The sequence below is a fragment of the Sinocyclocheilus anshuiensis genome, unplaced genomic scaffold (assembly GCF_001515605.1).
Source record: "Sinocyclocheilus anshuiensis isolate Anshui unplaced genomic scaffold, SAMN03320099.WGS_v1.1 scaffold150, whole genome shotgun sequence".
In the NCBI taxonomy this organism is placed as follows: Eukaryota; Metazoa; Chordata; class Actinopteri; order Cypriniformes; family Cyprinidae; genus Sinocyclocheilus; species Sinocyclocheilus anshuiensis.
This window is the reverse complement of record NW_015546025.1, coordinates 65,613-85,179: the sequence shown is the minus strand read 5'-3', so window position 1 is coordinate 85,179 and position 19,567 is coordinate 65,613. Positions and strand designations below refer to the sequence as shown.

The following is a 19,567-nucleotide window of genomic DNA, read 5'->3' as shown; positions in this document are numbered from 1 at the left end:
AGATTGGAGTAATGATGCTGAAAATTCAGCTTTCATCACAGGAATAAATTACATTTTCAAAATATATTGAAATAGAAAACAGTTATTTTAGATGGCATTAATATTTCACACTATTACTGTTTTTGCTGTATTTTGGATCAAATACATGCAGCCTTGGTGAGCAGAAGAGAATTCTTTCAAAAACATTAACAATCTCACTCTTCAAGAACTTTTGACTGTTAGAGTAGCAGGAGAAAAATGGCTTAAGATGAAAGTCCTCTTTCATACTTCTGTCTATCTGCTTTTAGACTTCCGCTATTTATCTAGCAAACATTCACCTGTTTGCTCAACGGCAGGTTCTGACACACATGCTCAGTGAACTTTACACGCTCAGCAGATGATCCTTACAGCTACTGTGAAAAATACTGTTGGACACAATGTCAGTCACTTCATGCTAATGTCGAGTCACTGCTCTGATCATCTGCTGTGAGTTACAGCTACAGCACTTCTGCTTTTTGGTTAACAGATCTTTCAGATTTTCATGTACACATTATCAAAAGAACATCTATTAGCTTCAGTAAATTAGGTCAAATCAAATGTACAGTATGTTTTATATGTACTGCACAATCATAACATATTGATCAGCAGCTATCCTGTTTAATATACACCCATAAATACATTTGAAACATGGATTTATGATTTTTTTTCCTTTTCAGTAAAGCTGCCCATGTGTGTCCTCTAGTGGCCACTTACCTTTACTGCATAAATGTGCATTTCATAACTAAATGGCAAATTAAAAAAAGAGCAGTCAAAATAAAATTTATTTATATATATAGTTTATTAATGTAGTATTTAAATCGTATAGTTAAACACAACTTTTAACATTAATTTTAATTGACAATTTGCTTTAAAAAACTGCAGAGCACTAATTCCGAGTATGGGTCACCATACTTGGCCACATGTCACGTCACTTTCACTTTTTCACTTTATTTACATTTGGAATTTTTAAATTAATAAATAGATAATCAGCTATTTTTAAGTGGAACTCTTCCTCTGTTCAGTTCAAATGCCTTTGATTACATTTGCATTTCTATACAACATTAATTAGTGCTGATGTAAGAAGGACGGGATGATTTTATAGTCTCATTATATGTGATTATGAGTATAACCCATCTGCCTACAGATATAAGCCTCAGATTTCCACACACACCATCATCAAGTTCTTTTAAATCTCAATACAAATATGTTGCATGTCAACATTTATAACAATGTTAATTTGTTCAGCTTGATGGATGTCCACATGACACCACAATCCCAGTTTAATCCTACAGATTGCAGGAAGTGTGAAAGCCAAGACCTCATAGAGATTAATGAGCCTTGACGTGTGTGTGTGTGTGTGTGTGTGTGTGAGTGAAGCGCAGCTGAAAACAGAAACCCTTTGTCCTGCATGTCCATCCTTGTAGGTGTCAATCAGCAGGTGATCTGGTTACAAAGACATGCGAGAACAGACACCGGTGGAAAGAGTTTGCCAAAAGATCACTTACCGTGTGTTTGAGAGGGCATTGTGGGAATGGAGCTTGATCATTGCTCACTTGTAAACAATGAGTATACTTTGATGGAAGTCAGGGACAAAATCACCTGTAATTAAAGATCGAGTGTCCTGTGCTTACATGCAGTTTGATGCCATTTCTATGGTTCAGTGGGTTTTATGTCCCCATGAAACAATACTGCATATTTGACATAAAATGCTAGGTTTTCAGTTTTCATGCCATGTGGTTTTCCATGCATAGATGTGCCTTCAATTTGAAATAAAAGTTACATTTATTTTGAAATTAGCAATTTTGAGTATTAGTATACAGTACACATTCTCTTTTACATAAAACAAATGATTGTGATACATTTTTTAAATGTGTAAAGCCATTAGTTTATGTCTCTCAAACTCCAGTCTTCTGTACCCTGTTACACTGGTGTTACTTACCCTTTAAATTCTTAAGCATATACCCTAAATCACATGACTTGCTAGATGTGACATTTCCTTGGAGGGAAAGCAACTCCAAGAACAAAGCATGTAGTAGTCATAAACTTTTCCTAATTTTAGAAGATTTATCTAATATTGTAAAACATAACTTGTCCACCCTGTTGTGTTAATTTGTACTGGACATGAAAAAGTTCTTTTTTTAAACGGGTGTTATATATCTATTAGTATTCTTCCTAAATGTTAATCTTCTGCTAGGATGTTGTTCTTTTTTTTAGCTAGTGTCCAACCTACTAACACATTGCATCGTAAAGATGTCATGTAACAGGGTGGAAAAAGTTGCTAGAATGTGAAATATTTGGTCAGGATTATTAGGTTGAGCTTGACCAGTGTTTTTCTCTGATAAGACTAAAAAAATAATATATTTTTCAACAAACTGCTCAGTCTAAAATTCACCAAACTTTAGGAAAGAGTCATTTGGAAGATGATTCATAACCAAACACTTACTGTATGCAAGAGATAATAAAATATATTTGAAAAATGTCTGAAATAATTTCATTAATTATAAATAATACATTAATTCAATTTAACGTGCTTTAAAATTAACATCTGAACAGAGCTGGTCTGAATGCAAGGCATACATTTATTTTATTCATTCAGATATATTAAGATCATATTGAGAAGTTGTCATGGGCCATAAAAACATTTTATAGGCAACTTTCAAAGTGCTTTTTGATCAAAGGGAAAATGGCAGGAGCAGAGCAAGGCCAAAGGTCATACACATCAACAATACAGTCAAGGTAGAGTAGTTGTGCTAGTGAGACGTTATTCATATACTGTATATTTAGTATGTGACATTTAAGACACAAAGGATTGTCTACTTCCATAAAGGACACTTTTTAAACAAAGGTTAACATTTTGGCACTCAGAAAATGACTATTTTCGCAATCATAAACTGTTTAAAGCAGGGGTTCCCAAAAACGGGGGGGTGTTATATTGTAAATAAGTTATATTGTAAACACATGCCATCATAAATATGAAAAAAAAAAATTATATAAATCAAGCAGTTTATAAGATATACAAATTAAAGTGTCATAAAAATTCAGGAAATAAACATCTTAAGGAACTTGTAGTACATATGAATGTTTGGCAATCTGTAACTGATGGTAAGTTGGCCCCTCAATATCCCCTCAAAAGAGAACACACATGTCCTGAGAACTACAGGGGACTTAATGCACCGCACTGGCTAAAAAACCCCTCAAAATTATACGTTTTACCAGAGAAAAACAAATAAAGCTCCATAAGCTCCTATATAGAGTGACTGTTTGAGTCTCTATCCCAGAAATCTCTTTATTTTCCAATCTTGCTTCATGAGAAAACAAAAAACAAAAACATTTAGAGCAAAAATTAAGCCTGTCTTAAAACTATTAAGATTTTTTGCATCATAACATTTTGTCATTTGGTCATTTGTTTTTACATTTTGTAATATTGGTAATGATTAATGACTGTAAGATAATTAATTTTCACGTTACAGTAATCGGAATAAGATTTTTGTAAATTTACGCTAAATGAGATACAAGAATTACACAAATCTGAGGTGAGAGGCCCTAAGTGCAGGGCTGCCCTCGACTAAAGATTTTTATGATCGACTAATAGTTGGCTAATCGCACGTTTATATTAATAAACCATATAATTCATAATAATGAGCCTTTAGCCTAACCATGCCTATAGCCTAAAGCTTGCCACAGCGCACCACAGAAGAAATGATTATGAATGCATCAGGGAAAAAACAGCAAGAAGACTGCCTTAACATCATAATACTTCATTGATAAACTAGTGTTTTCTGTATTTTCGGCTGCAGTGATGAAGTCGACGACACTGACTCGTCATCTCCACAGTGGACATGCACGTTTCATACGGATTACATCATCTGAAAATATTTGTTTTCCATTTGAATTGGTTCATTTAAAAGTTGACATTTTGCGTTCTATACTTTTCGTGTCTGTGAGTTAAGCACAGAGTATCGGTTCTTTTTTTTTTTTTGACACGCTCAAGTTCACAGAGACCTAAACGGCAGAACGCGCACCCTACTTGTTTTCATTATTTTACAAAAGCACAACGTTTTGTTGTTATTGTGAGTGCACACAAATAAAAGCAAACCTTTTACAGATTCGAAAGATGTATTACTCTTATCTGTATGACCAAAAATATAATTTTAAGTTAAATGCAAATGATTGCACCGTGGTGTTATGCTGAATTCTGCACCCCTGCCAGATTCTGCACCCCCTCCTTGAAGTCGCTAACTGATTGCCTAATCCTAACCCCTCCCCCACACCTACTCATAAACCTACAAGCGAGCGGCCATGTAATGATGCTACTACTTACATGTTTCAGATGATAAGCCACATTTGAGGTCCCAAACGAATGTCCTGACCGATGTACTATAATTACCACATAGACCAGCTGTTAATCATCTGTCCGTCACAGACTATGTGACTTCGCCACTTCCTGTGGATTTTTTTGTCCCTGCGTCTAACACAATTTTGATCGACTAAGCCTCTTCTCGTCGACAAATGGTTAGTCTACTATTAGGGGGCAGCCCTACCTAAGTGTCATTAAAATAATTTGAAAATTCTAAAATATTTAATGCTTCTAAAAATAGGCTTAATTTTTAATGCAAAGAGTAATTTCATCTTTCTTTCTTTAGTTTTTAGTGAAATATGACCTGGGCATGTTTTTTATTTATGAATGGTAATGTATGACCTGGACAGGCTTTGTGAGATTCATGCTGGAGGTCGGAGGTCACATAAATTCAGATAAATGTGCACAGCTCCTCATCGGTTAACTGGTTGACCTCCATGATTTTGTGAAGCTGCTCCGTGTAGCGCGCTTGGTCCTGCAGGAAGTGAGGAATCCGCACGTGCTCCAGCAGAGCCAGACTCTTCAGACGCTCCACGTCCTCATAAGACACCTGCACAACACACACACACAGACACACACACACACACACAGTTAAAAATATGGCTGCATGATTTTGGGAAAAAATGTAAATGTGATTTTTCACTCGTTAAACTAGCAAACTTTTATTTTGACAGAAAACCACAGGGAGCCTTAAAGGTTCTCTTTTGCGCTTCACATTTTAAGTATGGGAAGATGGCTGGCTCATGTTTTGTTCCCAATTGCATGTTAAAGACACTCAAACTCAAAGCAGATGCAGAGATGGAGTTCATGTTGAGCAGCATCTACTGTGAACTGATCCGAGAAGCTAAAACATGGATTATGAGCTGCTCACATGTAAATGAACACAGTGCTGCGCTTCACTGAAACATGCAACGCATATATTTCTGTCTGTCATTCTGTCTGGTTAGCATGGTAATATACATGCTGCTGTGAGAATGTAGGAAATACTGCTGCTGAACAAAAAAAATATTTGAAATAACTTGCGCATATAACATACATGAAATCACCCCGTAGCAGATCTATACAGGTGGAGCTGGGGAAGATGGAGGGTTTCTGAAGCGCGCTGCAACTGCTCCAGCAAGCACTAGATGAGTATTTGTATGTTAAGCAGCATGCTCAATGGCTGCTGATGTGAAAAGAAACCAATCAGCTGCGCCATGTGAATGATGATGTGATTATATCAGATTGAGTTAGAACCTATCGGCCTGCATCATCTAGAATTTCATGATAAAACTTTGTATTTATTTAATTGAATATTGTGATTTTGGTTACATTTCGATTAATTGTGCAGCAAAAAAAAAAAAAATCAAGTTAAAAATAAAGTGTGTCAGTAAAGTAACACTTTGTCAGGGTTTCTGCAGGATTTTTAAGCGCAAATTTAAGACTTTTTAAGACCTTGTTTAAGACCTGCACAAATAAAATTAATACCATATGAGCGGGGTAGGGCAATGTCTATAGTACCATATTAAACTGTAAAACTACTGTAAAAAGCATAATTAACAGTTCAGATAAAAATTTTCACAAAAAAAACAAAAAGTTTTATAAAATGATAAACTTTACATTTCAGCCTTTAAACCATTTTTAAGAAAATGGATGAGTCAAAAGTATTAATTATTATATTAATTTAAACAATTATTATCAATAAATTATTATATAAATTAAATAACAAATTAGGGGTTTGCAATATTGATAAAAAATATCTCTATATTTTCTGGGATTTTATCGATAATGATAATTAGACGATATTTTGCTGAGTGTGTTACTGTGCTGATATCTTAAGTACTACCGTGGACAGCTAAGTCCTGAATTTTTATATATATATATATTCTGTGTGGTCAGTTCACAGCAGTGATAGAAATTAATCTTTTTCAATAAGTTTTATGGGCATTTTTACCTTTAAGTCGTTTTTCTCTTAAAGTGTGCAACAACCTTTGAGTCAAATTCTTGCATTTGGGTTGTTACCAAGCAGATGAAATCAGTATCAACAAAATTGATCTTTGCAATGCAGAGGAAACACAGAAGCTGCGTCTTAAGTGGCATTTAGATGTATTTACACAGTTTAATGCAGCTCAGAGGGACATGGAATACTTTAACCTGCAGTTAAAAATGCATGAATAATGTTTTGATATTTTAAACATGAAACATTGAAAACTGATGTTTGAATACTTTAAATGTGAAATTAAAACCGCCAGTAGGTGGCAGCAAGTTATCATGTTGCTCAGAGACGCAGAACAGTGCTGTGTTTGGAATGAGTTTTGTTGTCGAAATAGAGCAAAAACAGGCAATATGGTGTCTAAAACGTGTCTCTTAATATATTTGTATAAAATCAATATCACATTTGTAATCATGTAAATTTTTGGAGGAAAAAAACGGCACTCTTCGTGTGATATTAACTATATGAAATTATATAAATATATACATTTTCTGCCCCCATATCTTGAATTATGTGATCATTCTAAATGCATTTTAATAGACCGATTCATGCAGTGAAAGAACACACTCTAAATGCGCGTACTAGTTTAACCTATATTAACTGACTTCATCAACTAATGTATGTGTGCAGACTGTGCACTCTGTAGGTGTGTTTTCGCAGACCATATATATAACACACCCTACTGTTTAGATTTTTAGAATCTTCTTATCGATTCACCAGTTCATATTTAAAGCTCTGCGTGTTTGCAGGGTAAAAACATGGGCCGATTTTGGCATTGGTCTGAACTCTGAACAGAACAACAGGCTTTTTGAAAATGCTTATTCTCTGCCAGCAGGTGGCGCGTTTGGTTGAAATATCACTGTTTCCCCGGTAACAGCAGAACACAAAGCAGCACAGCACGGACTTTGAACTTAGAAATCGTAGCCTTTTTTGAAGTTTAATCGTAACATTCTGCCATATCGCAATTCTGGTCTTTCCGTCCCCAAATTTAAGACCTCTTCAAATCATAATTAAGACGTTATTGTACAATTTAAGACTTTTTAAGGCCTTAAATTTGATACAACTAAATTTAAGACTTTTTAAGACCCCGCGGAAACCCTGTTTGTGCATTTGAACATGTTGACTTCAAACTGACCTTGCCCAGAGCCATGAGCAGCTGGAAGTCAATCTTGTCTCTGTGCCTGAGGATCTTCAGGATGCCATCTAGATAAACTTGGTCTTTACTGAAACAACCTTAATAACAAAAATATTTGATTATTTACATGCATAAACACAATGATAATTCTGTAAGTCATTAAGCCTGAGAATCAGGAATAGTGGTTGACCGATATATTGCCAAGGCCGATATATCAGCTAATAATTGGCATTTAAAAAAAATATATATCAGCACTGTTTAGTAATTGTTGGTTACATTGTTTTCCTTTCTTTTTATTCATATTTGTAACAATTTCTTTATTTGTGAAAAATACTGTAATATAATTATAGAATCATTGCCATCTAAATAAATATTTTTACCTTACAGATAATTTTTTTAATCAAGTTAAAAATTTGTTTTCATATTTATTAACTTTCAAATTTAGTAAATATTATGTAAAATAAATATAAGTTTAATTTCAGCAATTGTTATGCAGGTTTTTACTATCTTTAAATTAAAAAGTGTGATATCAAATATATATATGCTTTATATCGGTCATCAGCCACCCTCCTCTATAAGATATCGGCATCAAAAAAATCCATATAGGCTGACCACTACTCAGGAGGAAGTGCTGTACCTGGCAGTGCTGTGTCGGTCTGTCCTCGTTTGGCTCTGACGCAGTAGTCCCATCGTGTGTTGGGGTCGTGGACGAATCGGCCCAAGTTGTGAAACAGCTGTGAGAAGGACATGCGGCTGGCCTGGTAGACGGTGTAGTAGAGCAGGGCGGCGCGCCACAGGGTGGGGTCCTTGCGGAAGAGCACGCTGTGGATGCTGGCCAGACCCTCCTCAGTGGGGTTGATGGGCCGCAAACCGTGTTTCTTCCTGCCGCCGCCACTGCTCCACGGCTGGTGACTGTTGTTGATGCCGCGGAAGTAGTGAGTACCTGTGTGAAAGATGAAGGCGGGTTTGCTTTAGCAACCAAATCACAACAATCTGGATTCATTAATTCATACTGGAAGTTCATCAAAATTAATAGCCACTATAATAACTATTAATAATCTGTTGTCATTTAATACACAGAGGCCCCCACTGTCCACAACAATATTCGAAGAACCATTACTTTGAAGGATGAATGAGCAGGATGTTTAAAAATATATGTTTTAATCAATATTTCTACCAATAACAATAATTTAGAGTGTGGCATAACTTAAGAAAATGCAAGTATAAGCAAAATGAATAGAGATGCTTTAATCACCATTTAAAATATATAAAAATGTAGATGACGCATGAATTTAGTAATGCAGCTCAATTCATTCACGATTATGAGCCATTGTCACACTCCTTGTGATATCCTTTTAGCATACTAAAATTACACTTTAAGCAGTACTTATTATGGAAATAATATAAATATACTTCAATATACTTATTGTCTCTCTTTAAGTACAATTAAGTGTTCTTTTATTTTATAAATATTATATGATCTGCAAGTACAGTTTTTTTAAATGCACTTTCAATATTTGAAGTACACTACAAGTGCACTAATAATACAATTAACCACACTTCTTTTTCACAAGGGACTCGCTTGTGACTACTGAACATATCTTTACCAAAACATTACAAATAGTTGCTAGGTTATGTCTCCAGCAGCCAACCCCTGATTTCTGAGCAGACAATCAGAGGAAGTGAAGGAGAGAGAACACACAGCGTGGGAGTGTAATTACTGTGGTCCTGACACTGAGCTCTGATACGCTCAGGCTGTAATAGTCCATGACAGCAGGAACACAAGCTGTTGCCGACATGGACGGCTGATTTTCCTGGGGTGACCGAGACACGATCCAAAGTACAGAACACAAGGGACTGGAGCTGGTGGATCGTGTAAGACTTGAATGGGTCTCACTATTCTATTCAGTTCTCCAATAGGAGACTCAATGGACTGTCAGATGCTGACATAGACAAACACGCACCGATTTCATGCCTCAGCATCCCCTCCAGCCACTGCTCTCTGGCAGTAGAGGTTTTAATGGTGAGTGTAGGTCTGCTGTTCACCACAGTCATAGACGCTCTGGACAGGAGGTCATCAGTAAGATTAACCACAATCTGCAGAGAGAGGAATTTCTACATTCAAATGTCATAAAGCTCTCACAATAATAAAAATATCAATAAACTACACTACCATTCAAAAGATTGGGGTCAGTAATAGCAGCAAGTCAGCATATTATACTGATTTCTGAAGGATCATGTGACACTGAAGACTGGAGTAATGATGCTGAAAATTCAGCTTTGATCACAGGAATAAATTACATTTTAAAATAGATTCAAATAGAACAGTTATTTTAAATTGTAATAATATTTCTAATATTTTACTGTATTTTTTATCAAATAAATGCAGCCTTGCATAAGAGACTTCTTTCAAAAACATAAAAAAAATCGTACTGACCACAAAGTTCAAATTATTTCGTATTTTTCTCTACTTTTTGATGTTCATGAGATTTTTTTGGTTGAATTAAAAGTGGAGTTAACTGTGAATATGCATAACGCTTTTTCTCTCTCACCTCTCCCATGCATCCTTCCTTCTCCGTGTATTTTTTGACATGGTACCAAATTCGGCTCTTGGTGAGGAGGTTTCCTCCAGTAGCCTGTTCAAACTTCTCATAGGAGCCGTATTTCTGCAGGGCCAACTCCATGATCCGCACAGCCTGAGACGACAGCAAACACTCAAAGATGAGCAACAGGAGACAACTTTTACAAATTCAGCAAAGCAAGGCCTCATTGGTGGTTTAATTGTTTTCGTTTATGCCAGGGGTCATTCTTTTAAAAACAGATACCATCGCACTTTAGATTTTTGATTCTAATATAAATGTTTTACTTTACAATACTTTAAATATTAAATCAGATTTTTTTTATTTATTTTACTAATTAATAATTCATGTATTTTTATATGTCGATTTTCCAATTTTCCAATAAGATTCCCTTGTGTAGAAATGTACGATAGTAGGACTGATATTTGGGGCTTTGAGATAAACTCTGGCTGTGTAATGCAGAGGCATAGCTCAAAATAACGCTCGATTGTTATGTCATGAATGTACAGACCTCAGTAAATAACTAGGCCATAGCTGGGACTTTGGTGCGGTGTGGATTTATGAAAACTGATTTGTGATATGTCAGGATATGCCTGAGGTTGATCCACACAGTGAGCTCAGCACTCTGAGATAATCAATATAATGGTCTGAAATTAATCCATTTATCCTTTGCTGCAGCACACAAAGCTCTAAAACAGCCACTATATCCTACTATACGTTCATTTAAACATTATCCAACTCGCTGGTAAAATATAACTTCCCACATAGCAAAATTGGTGCGGCCCAGTGATGGGCCACACAATAAACCATTAACCAAACCAGTTAAATCGCAAGATTACACACTTTCAACTGAAGAAAAAAAAATTCGAAAATCGAACAAAAAGACAAAGGTACAAGATTGAGTGTGTAATGACTACAATGAGGTAAAAACTGCAAACCCATGAAGCATTGCGCTTTAGGCGCGCTTTTCTAGATGCGACCTGATTGGTAGATTTTTTTTTTTTTTTTGCCATAATAGGAAATTTTAAGAGAGAAGAAATATGTGTGAAAATTGGCCTTGTCTTGTTTGCCGGCTTCATGCCAAATCAGGGCCAGAAGTCTTTGCTACCTGGGTTGCTATGTTGTTTTTGTTGGCTTTTGCAGCCAGGAAAACTATTATGGGATATCTGATGCCCTGTACAAAGTGCTCTGTGTTGCTCTCACAGTGTTGGCTCTGTTAATAGCTAGCAGGAAACTGAATTAAATTGAATTAATGAACTCCTTCAAGGAGGTTTATTAGTCTGATTGTGTTGTTGGCAGCACCTACAGTTGTAGCACATTGCTTTGAGCTGCTGAGCCTGAGACGCAGCTATAAAGGTAAAGCACCTGTTTCTAACTTAATCCAGGTTGAATGTATAGAACTAAAAAGTCCGAATGTTTTTTTAAGGAGCAATTCCTCTTAATCTCACTTATAGGACTGTGACCTTACAGCAGGGCTGACAAACCCAATTCCTGGAGGGCCACGGCCCTGCAGAGTTTAGCTTCAACCCTAATTAAACACATCTGATCCAGCTAATCAAGTTCTTCGGGATTATTTGAAAACTACTGGTTTGCGTGTTGGAGGAGGGTTGGAACTGCAGCCCACCAGGAGCTGGATTATGGGGTGTGAATGAAAATAACTAACACAAAACCTTAGAGAAGATATCAACACCAAAAAGGATGAAGGCAAATGAAAGTTAAATGTGGCAGATCATGAGAGAGAATCAAACAGAGTCCTTGAGGGCAGATTTGCTGTGACTTCTGGCACAATACAGCTCTTTAACCAAGTTCAGGCCAGGTCAGCTCTCAGACAAACATGGCTGAATCCTTATGTACATTTGCTAATTCTCTCCCAAGTCCTTTTTAAAGCAATGCAGCGTGCAATAAAATGAAAACAGAACCATTTGACATAAATTGACATTGTTAATTACTCATAGGTTGCATCCCAATTTGCATACTATCTAGCTGTAACATAAGTGCATCACAACACTTGTATGCTAAAGGTGTCCAAAATGACTATTTGGCTAATTTTTGAGTGTGCATCATTTACATTTACATTTACACATTTAGCAGACACTTTTATCCAAAGCGACTTACAAATGAGGACAATGGAAGCAATCAAAATCAACAAAAGAGCAATGATATACAAGTGCTATAACAAGTCTCAGTTAGCTTAAAGGGTTAGTTCACCCAAAAATGAAAATTAGCCCATAAATTACTCACCCTCAAGTCATCCTAGGTGTATATGACTTTCTTCTTTCAGACGAATCCAGTCGGAGTTATATTAAAAATTGTCTTTGATCTTTCAAGCTGTTTAATGGCACTCAGCGGGTGCTTTTATGGATGGGCGCTTTTTATTTCACTTCTAAGTGAAATAATAGTTTTTATTTCACTTCACTAGCGGAAGTGAGAGAAAAGTGTTTATTACGTTTGAAATATGGGTATTTTTCTTACAAAAACACATGGATTCGCTACAAGAGGCCTTTATTCACCCCCTGGAGCCGTCTGCGGCACGTTTTTATTATGGATGCGGCGATGCGCGTGCTTTATTTGACGACTTGTGGACTGTTCAACTGCAGAGAGAGAGAGAGATGCAGCAGAGCAGAGCATGTGCAGAGCAGGGGACGCGAGGAACAGGATTAGAACCGCTGCTTTAGAACATTGATTTTGAAACTTGTGAATCCATTAGAATCGTTAGAAGACAGAATCGCGATTCATATATGAATAGATTTTTACATGCACCTCTAGTTTTCTCTTTCTCTACTCTGAAGCAGCGCAGCATGGCCTCGCCCCCTTTGCTGCCTTTTCCCGAGGGCGGGGTTTATCTGGGTTTGTGATGTCACAAACCCGGGAAGTAGGTCGTTGTATCCCTACCAGACGTTTTTGTAGACGATATATCCGTTTGCATTGAACTTTCAGTTTCATAACTTTGCAGATATTGTTTATGCTCAAACAGCAACATTACACACTAACTAACGTTAAAAAAGTGAAATCGCAATCAACCACCCCTTTAAAGTAGTTAAAATGTTGACTTGTATCTCACCATAGCTGCGTCTCATTTCGGAGGCTGTCTTGCAACACAATGTAATTTAAAAAGGTATAGGGCCCAAAACACACTATGTGGGGACTGTGCACTATGTTTGCATACTAGTGTATGTAAAGGTGCGGTCACATCGTAATTTTGCCAAAATTTTGCCAAAAAAGGTCCATTGTCTATAGTCAATAGTGTAGCAATGTAGGAAACATAGTTCACACAGAAGTCACTTTCAAACCAAACAGCTTTATATTGGTGGCGAATTCATGTGTCAAACTTGAACCCATTTCAGAATATGCATTGGTAAATCTTTTGCCTTGCCAATTGCGTGGATTCCTGTTGAAATCACTGGATTTCACTGTCGTAAATGTGACCGTTTCACTTCATAACACTTTAATGTATCGTCAGGAGCCACGGGTATTGATTTGGTCTTGTCTGATTTGTTTTTTTTTGACGCTCAAAAACTGCCAGCCATAGACGTGCATTGTATGAATTGCCAAGGATAACAGTTTCACCTAAAAAAATCTTCTTTACTGTTCTGCTGAAGAAAAAAAAAGTCACCTACATCTTAAATGGCCTGAGGGTGAGTAAATTAACAGCAAAGTTTCGTTTTTGGGTGAACTATCCCTTTAAATACATTTTTGGCTTAGTCCTCAGGCCCAATTTTGAACAAGTGTATGTTTGTGACTGGATAACGATGGATACCGAGTCAAGGTCCTTAATCTGATCTGTATGAAGGCGGTCGCACACCGGACGAGAAATGCAGCGCCACGTCGCGCCACATCTTTAAAATTCGAATACATTGTTTTCTATGAGTGTACGCCCACCGGCAGTGCCGTTCAGCGTCTGTCCGCGGCGCCCAGCTACGTCGTGTTGTACTTGTTTTACGAATTGTTCTAGACGTGGCGCGGCACTGTGCTTCTCGTCTGGTGTGCGACCGCCTTGAGAGTATGGACACTCACCTGTGTGAGGAAGCGGTCTGAAGCGGTGCTGTGCTTTGCTAGTACTTGTGGAGGCAAAGGGTTGCTGTACTCAAACTGAGGGTTGTATTTAAATTCCGATTTGAAAAATCTGGCCTTCTCTTTCTCCACATTAGACGGCTTTATGGCAGTGAGTATGCAGAGCTTCTTGACTGAGTTCTCTCCATCACGAGCAGCAGGAAGCACTCTGGACAGCTGTGGGAGTTTGGTGCCAGCCGGGCAGCTGTTTTTGGGCCTGGGAATGGGGCAGGGGGCCAGGCGGATGGCACTGCCCAGCACGGTGATGCTGTTAGTTTGCTTGGAACTGCTGGTGGAGAAACAGGAGAACACCGACTGAGCATGCCTGCTGTCTCTGCAACCAAAGGCCAGGCCACTCATCGTTAGAGGCGCAAGAGTCGGCAGGGGTCTGTCGCGATGCCTTGTCGTGGAGACTCGTTTGGGGCACTTGTAGGAGGAGTGTTTAGGGCTCTCCTGAGCATCTGACTCTTTCTGCAGCAGCGTGTTGTAACTACCGGTGGCTGTGTTAAACAGGTCCTTCAGAACACCAGAAGATATGCGCTCCAGACGCAGCTGACTGGGGCTCACAGGCTTCTCCATGGGGCTTAGGACACAGCTCTTAGACATTTCCATCTCTGGCCAATGGAGCTGTTCTGGAAGGAAATGAAACGACAAAAAAACTATATTCATATACAATATATACTTAAGGATGTACTACAGTAAATTGCTGTCTTGTAGTTGAGACCAGCTCATTCGATTCCAGGCCGAGACTTGAGTACGTTATGTCTAAGTAAACACTGAAACCAGAAAAGGGTTTTGTTCGAGACCAGAAGAGGACCAAGACTGAGATCAGAAGACGGTCACATCCGAGTCAAGTCGGAGACCAGAAGAGGGTCACACCCAAGTCAAGTCCGAGACAAGAAGAGGGTCACTTTGAGTCAAGTCTGAGACCAGAAGAGGGTCACACCCAAGTCAAGCTCAAGACCAGAAGAGGATCACTTTGAGTCAAGTCTGAGACTAGAAGAGGGTAAAGTCTGAGTCAAGTTTGAGACTAGAAGAGAGCCATATCCGGGTCAAGTCCAAGTCCAGAAGAAGGCTGCATCTAAGTCAAGTTTGAGACCAGAAGAGGGCTGCGTTCAAGTCAAGTTTGAGACCAGAAGAGGGTCAAGTCTGAGACCAGAAGAGGGCTGCATCTGAGTTAAGTTTGAGACCAGAAGAGGGTCGCTTCAAGTCAAGTCCAAAACCAAAGGAAGGTCATGTCTGAGTCAAGTCAGAGTCCAGTAGAGGGTCGTGTCCGAGTCAAGTTTGAGACCATAAGAGGATCGAGACCGAGATCAGAAGAGGGTCGCGTCTGAGTCAAGTATAAGACCATAAAGGGTCTCATCCGAGTCAAATCAGAGACTTGAGGGTTAAGTCCAAATGCTGCTGAGTTTATGACAAGACCAAGACAATGAAAATATGGTCTTAAACGCTGGAGTTCGGGCTTGAGTACTACAACCTCTATACTACTCTATAATACTATATTGCTAATCTTGGGACCTAACAACACCCTTTTGCCATGACAATATCAAAATATTAGGATGGGATAACAGAGCACCAGGTGGAATTTCAAGAAAAGTAAATACTGCTGGTCTTAAACTTGAGACCAGTCCCGCCATTGTCAATTCAGTGTTGCATCCCCATTTCCCTGGAAACAAAATCTCCTTCGCCCACTTAACCTTGACTCCAACAAAAGACGAGAAACAGATCCAAACTGCACAGTGAAATGAAGCACGCTGTAAGCAGTCCGTTCACCGCGGGGCCCCTTCAAGCGCAGGGCCCGGTGTGACCGCACCAGTTGCACCCCCCTAAGGACAGCCCTGAGGATACATATAATTTATCAGTGTTACATCAGGCAACTCTATGGCACACAATGGCCACACTAGTCCACGTGCCTGTGTGAAACGATCCCAGGCCTTATCATAGAGAACAGCTCTGACAGGTGCACTGAAGTAGAAGGACCACAGCCTCAGCACCAGAGAGCCAAACTAGTGAAAAGCACATAAAACTATCTGTCTATATTAAGATCTTTAGGGCTTCATTCGATGATGTAGCATGCATAAAGTACATTTGGATACACTAAACATGTCAATGCATTGGACACGAAAAAAGTGAACTCATTTTACTTCCTGGAGCCATTTTTGCTATTAGTTTTAAGTATGATTGCAGTAATTTTGGTGGATGTATGACGACTCTGCAGTTAATTCGAAGGAGTCTCGTTTGAATTAAATATCCACTTCAGTTCCCTAAAGCAGTAGGTTATTATGTCTATGCAATCTGAAGAACACTATACACTATACTGACAGACTCACCTCTAACTTCAATGGATTCAAGCATCGTCTCGCTCGCGCAGTGCAGCCTCAACTTTTCAGCCGTGAAGCAAAAGTTTTTTATATGAAATAATGAAACGACAAATACTCAGTAAGGCGGTTATAATATCTTGCATATGCACAGCGCAGAGTAATGCTGTAGTTTGCAGGATCTGAGCGCGCTCAATCTCACCGCACAGCTGCTTCCGTCTGGACGCTGAAGAGCGTTGCCATGGTGCGCTGTCCCAAAACGTCAGTTCCGTTTCGAAGAGGCTTCGAGTCGTCAAATAGTTATCGGTGTACTTTTATAATCTGTGAATTGCTATTTTATTGAAGTGATAGATTTAAGTAAAACGTTAATTCGATAGTTTAAGAATACATTTCATAATACTCACAACACGGTAAATATTTTGATGAATTTAATTTACAAGTAATTGATTGTAAAAGTTTAAAACATAAGACCAAATATGTTAAGCATGTTTAAATTTTTAGTTACATTTTTCATATTGTATCTCTTAAATGTATCTGTAATTTTAATAATTTTTCTAAGGCCTTATGATCTTTATTTAACGATCCTTTTTTCTTTTAACACTTTAGTTTAACCTCCGAGTTCATGTTTTTGATGTTACAACCCTCCTGTGTATTGTGAATATATATTGAAACAATATTTAATATAATTTCTGTGATACACAAAAATTTGTGCACAAATATCCCAGCTCTCATTACTCATCGTTCACATTCACAACGAAAACATGGTCTTAAACTCCGGAGTTCAATCTTGAGTACATTTAATTATACCAATCTAAATTATGCTTTGAAGAAAAAATAAAAAATAAAATAAAAATAAAACCCAGGCCACACGCAGCTTTATACCTTCCTCTTGTGGAGATAATGAACATTTGAAGCTTGTAAGACAGAAAGAAAGAAAAACAAATTGATAATATTGTTCAGGAAGTCAATGGAAGCACATGCGTCTTATGGCCAAGATTTATTTGAAGCCAAAAAACAAACAAAAAAAAAAAAGGTTGTGGGTTACAATATACTTTTAAAACAGACAAAAAAAGACATTTCAAGACTGTGTATACTGAATAAAAGTTCTACTTTAAAACATTAAAAATACAGTAATAAAACGCAAGTTTCATTTGTAGAACATTATGGCAATTAACATCTGTTCATCTATATAAACCACATTTTAACACCAGATGATCAAATGTCCTTGGTTAGAGTTCACAGCTCCGCATACATTGGGTCATTTTCAGAATTTCAGCCAATAAACATTACAAGCACAATCTCTATTATTATAGCTCAAAGGAAAACATGTTTTTTCCCCTTCACTTTACTGCCAAACGTTTTCTAAGAGGACTTGTGTTTTAGAACTGTGGTAGGCTTGTGTGATGGTACAGAGTTCAGTTTAGAAAATGCGAGTGGCGACTCTCAAATCTTTGAAGATGACTGGGATGGAACCATAACTTTGTACAACCTTCAAGTTTAAAATGTCTTCTCGGGGAGTGTCCAAGAGCAACAGCTTTAATGGTACTGAATGTGTATCTTGTCAATCAGTCTATTATCTGCAGATCTTTGGGGAGCTGCTGTCTCTCTCTCAGCTCGGCTGTGGTTACTCCATGCTCTCAGGGTCTGCCTGGGCCATATACGCATCCAGCTCAGCATCCAGATGGCCCTTGGTCTTGGACATGTAAGCATCAAGCTGGTTGTCCAGCTGCTCTCGTGTGACAACGGGACGGCCTGCTCCTCGGCCTCTGCCGCGTCCACGACCCCTTCCTGCAAACCCTCCACGACCTCTCAGACCCCCGCGGCCTAAGAGAGACAATCATAGACTTTAATGTTGAGAGACAAACATTTAAGCATACATGCAAGAACAAAACAGAAAACGCTAACTGGCAGAAGACTAGGCTTGCCGCGATAGACGGTGCTGACGGTGATACCGGTGTTAAGCCGCAACACCGGTTACGTCACTTGCTCACCGACCCCCACCGTCATTTAGATTTTTTATAGTAATAAAAGTCATTTAATTCAGTAAAAGAACAGACACTAAAATTAAAAACTGAACGCGGCTGCTCAATGCAGCATGCCGAACGACAGTCGCATCCCAGATCAGATTTCATTTCTCCAGTGAGGAGATTGAGTCGAGCTGACTGACAAGAAGAGTGAGGTGAGGTGAGACAGACAAGACCATCGCCTTTAAAACATTAGTTTCTTATTTAATTGGTTCCACATTGTTTGCTGATTTTTACTTTATTTAAACTTTGTCTCATATATTTATTTTATTTGACATTCGTTTTGCTAATAAACGTTCTACGTTTCTTATTTATTTAGTTATATATTATACATGTTTAGTTTTTTCCAGTTTTGTATACCTATTAAACCTTATGTAAGTTATTTGCTATTTCATATTAGGCATAGCTTGCCCTATAGCATGGTGTATTTTTATTCGTTTTGTTTAATAAAAGTTCTGTGTTTTATATATAAGGGCCTTTCGCACCACAGGAACCTTTTCATGTGTCAACTTATTTCGCAAGTATGGAGAACAGCGATAGATGGACGGACGCTGAAGTGCAGGCACTTGTAGCAAATGGCACTGCCAGTTGTCGTTGGAGATTCTTATTCCTCCTTTCCGTTCTTACAATCCCTTTACGTATACGTTGACTTTCCATGTCCATTATTGTGAAACCCGCGAGACACAACAAAAACGAGTATGACATTGTATTTTGTTGTTGCATTTAAGCAATTGACGCCGACCTGCCGCTAATTCGAAAGTGAAAGTAAAATGCGCACGGCGCTTTTAAGCTATTTAAAAGCGAAGGAAAGCGAGGAAAAGAGGGAAAATTCAAACAAACTAAAAACGAACAATTCCTTTACTCCGAATTGCCGCCATTTCAAAGTGAAAGTAAAATGCGCACACCGCTTTTACAAGCCATTTAAATGCGAAGGAAAGCAAGGAAAATAGAGGGATACATTTAGTTCTGGAACTAAAGCGGTGCGAAAGGCCCTATAGGCGAAAGTGAGTTTGACGTTGTATTAAATGTTAATTCAAAAGTGAAAGTAAAATGTGCACGGCGCTTTTAAGCTATTTAAAAGCGAAGGAAAGCGAGGAAAAGAGGGAAAATTCAA

At 38.1% G+C, this 19,567-nt stretch overlaps 2 protein-coding genes across 3 annotated transcripts in view; both read right to left on the bottom strand.

Annotated features, from left to right (window-relative positions):
• Positions 1-4,648: 4,648 nt before the first annotated feature.
• On the bottom strand, positions 4,649-16,466 carry LOC107698638 (uncharacterized protein KIAA0895-like). Its single transcript, XM_016499696.1, has 7 exons — positions 16,442-16,466; positions 14,076-14,743; positions 10,035-10,178; positions 9,447-9,579; positions 8,120-8,425; positions 7,483-7,580; positions 4,649-4,925 (listed from the first exon to the last, which is right to left on the bottom strand). The coding sequence occupies exons 1-7, from the start codon at positions 16,464-16,466 to the stop codon at positions 4,767-4,769; spliced, it is 1,533 nt and encodes a 510-aa protein (XP_016355182.1). The 3' UTR covers positions 4,649-4,766.
• Positions 16,467-17,209: 743 nt separating this feature from the next.
• Positions 17,210-19,567, bottom strand: part of LOC107698644 (chromatin target of PRMT1 protein-like) — an 8,478-nt gene continuing 6,120 nt past the window's right edge. For both annotated transcript variants that reach the window (XM_016499709.1, XM_016499710.1), the window contains one exon: positions 17,210-18,253. In XM_016499709.1, coding sequence (XP_016355195.1) covers positions 18,054-18,253 — 200 coding nt within the window. In that variant the 3' untranslated portion in view covers positions 17,210-18,053. The remainder of the gene's footprint in view (positions 18,254-19,567) is intronic.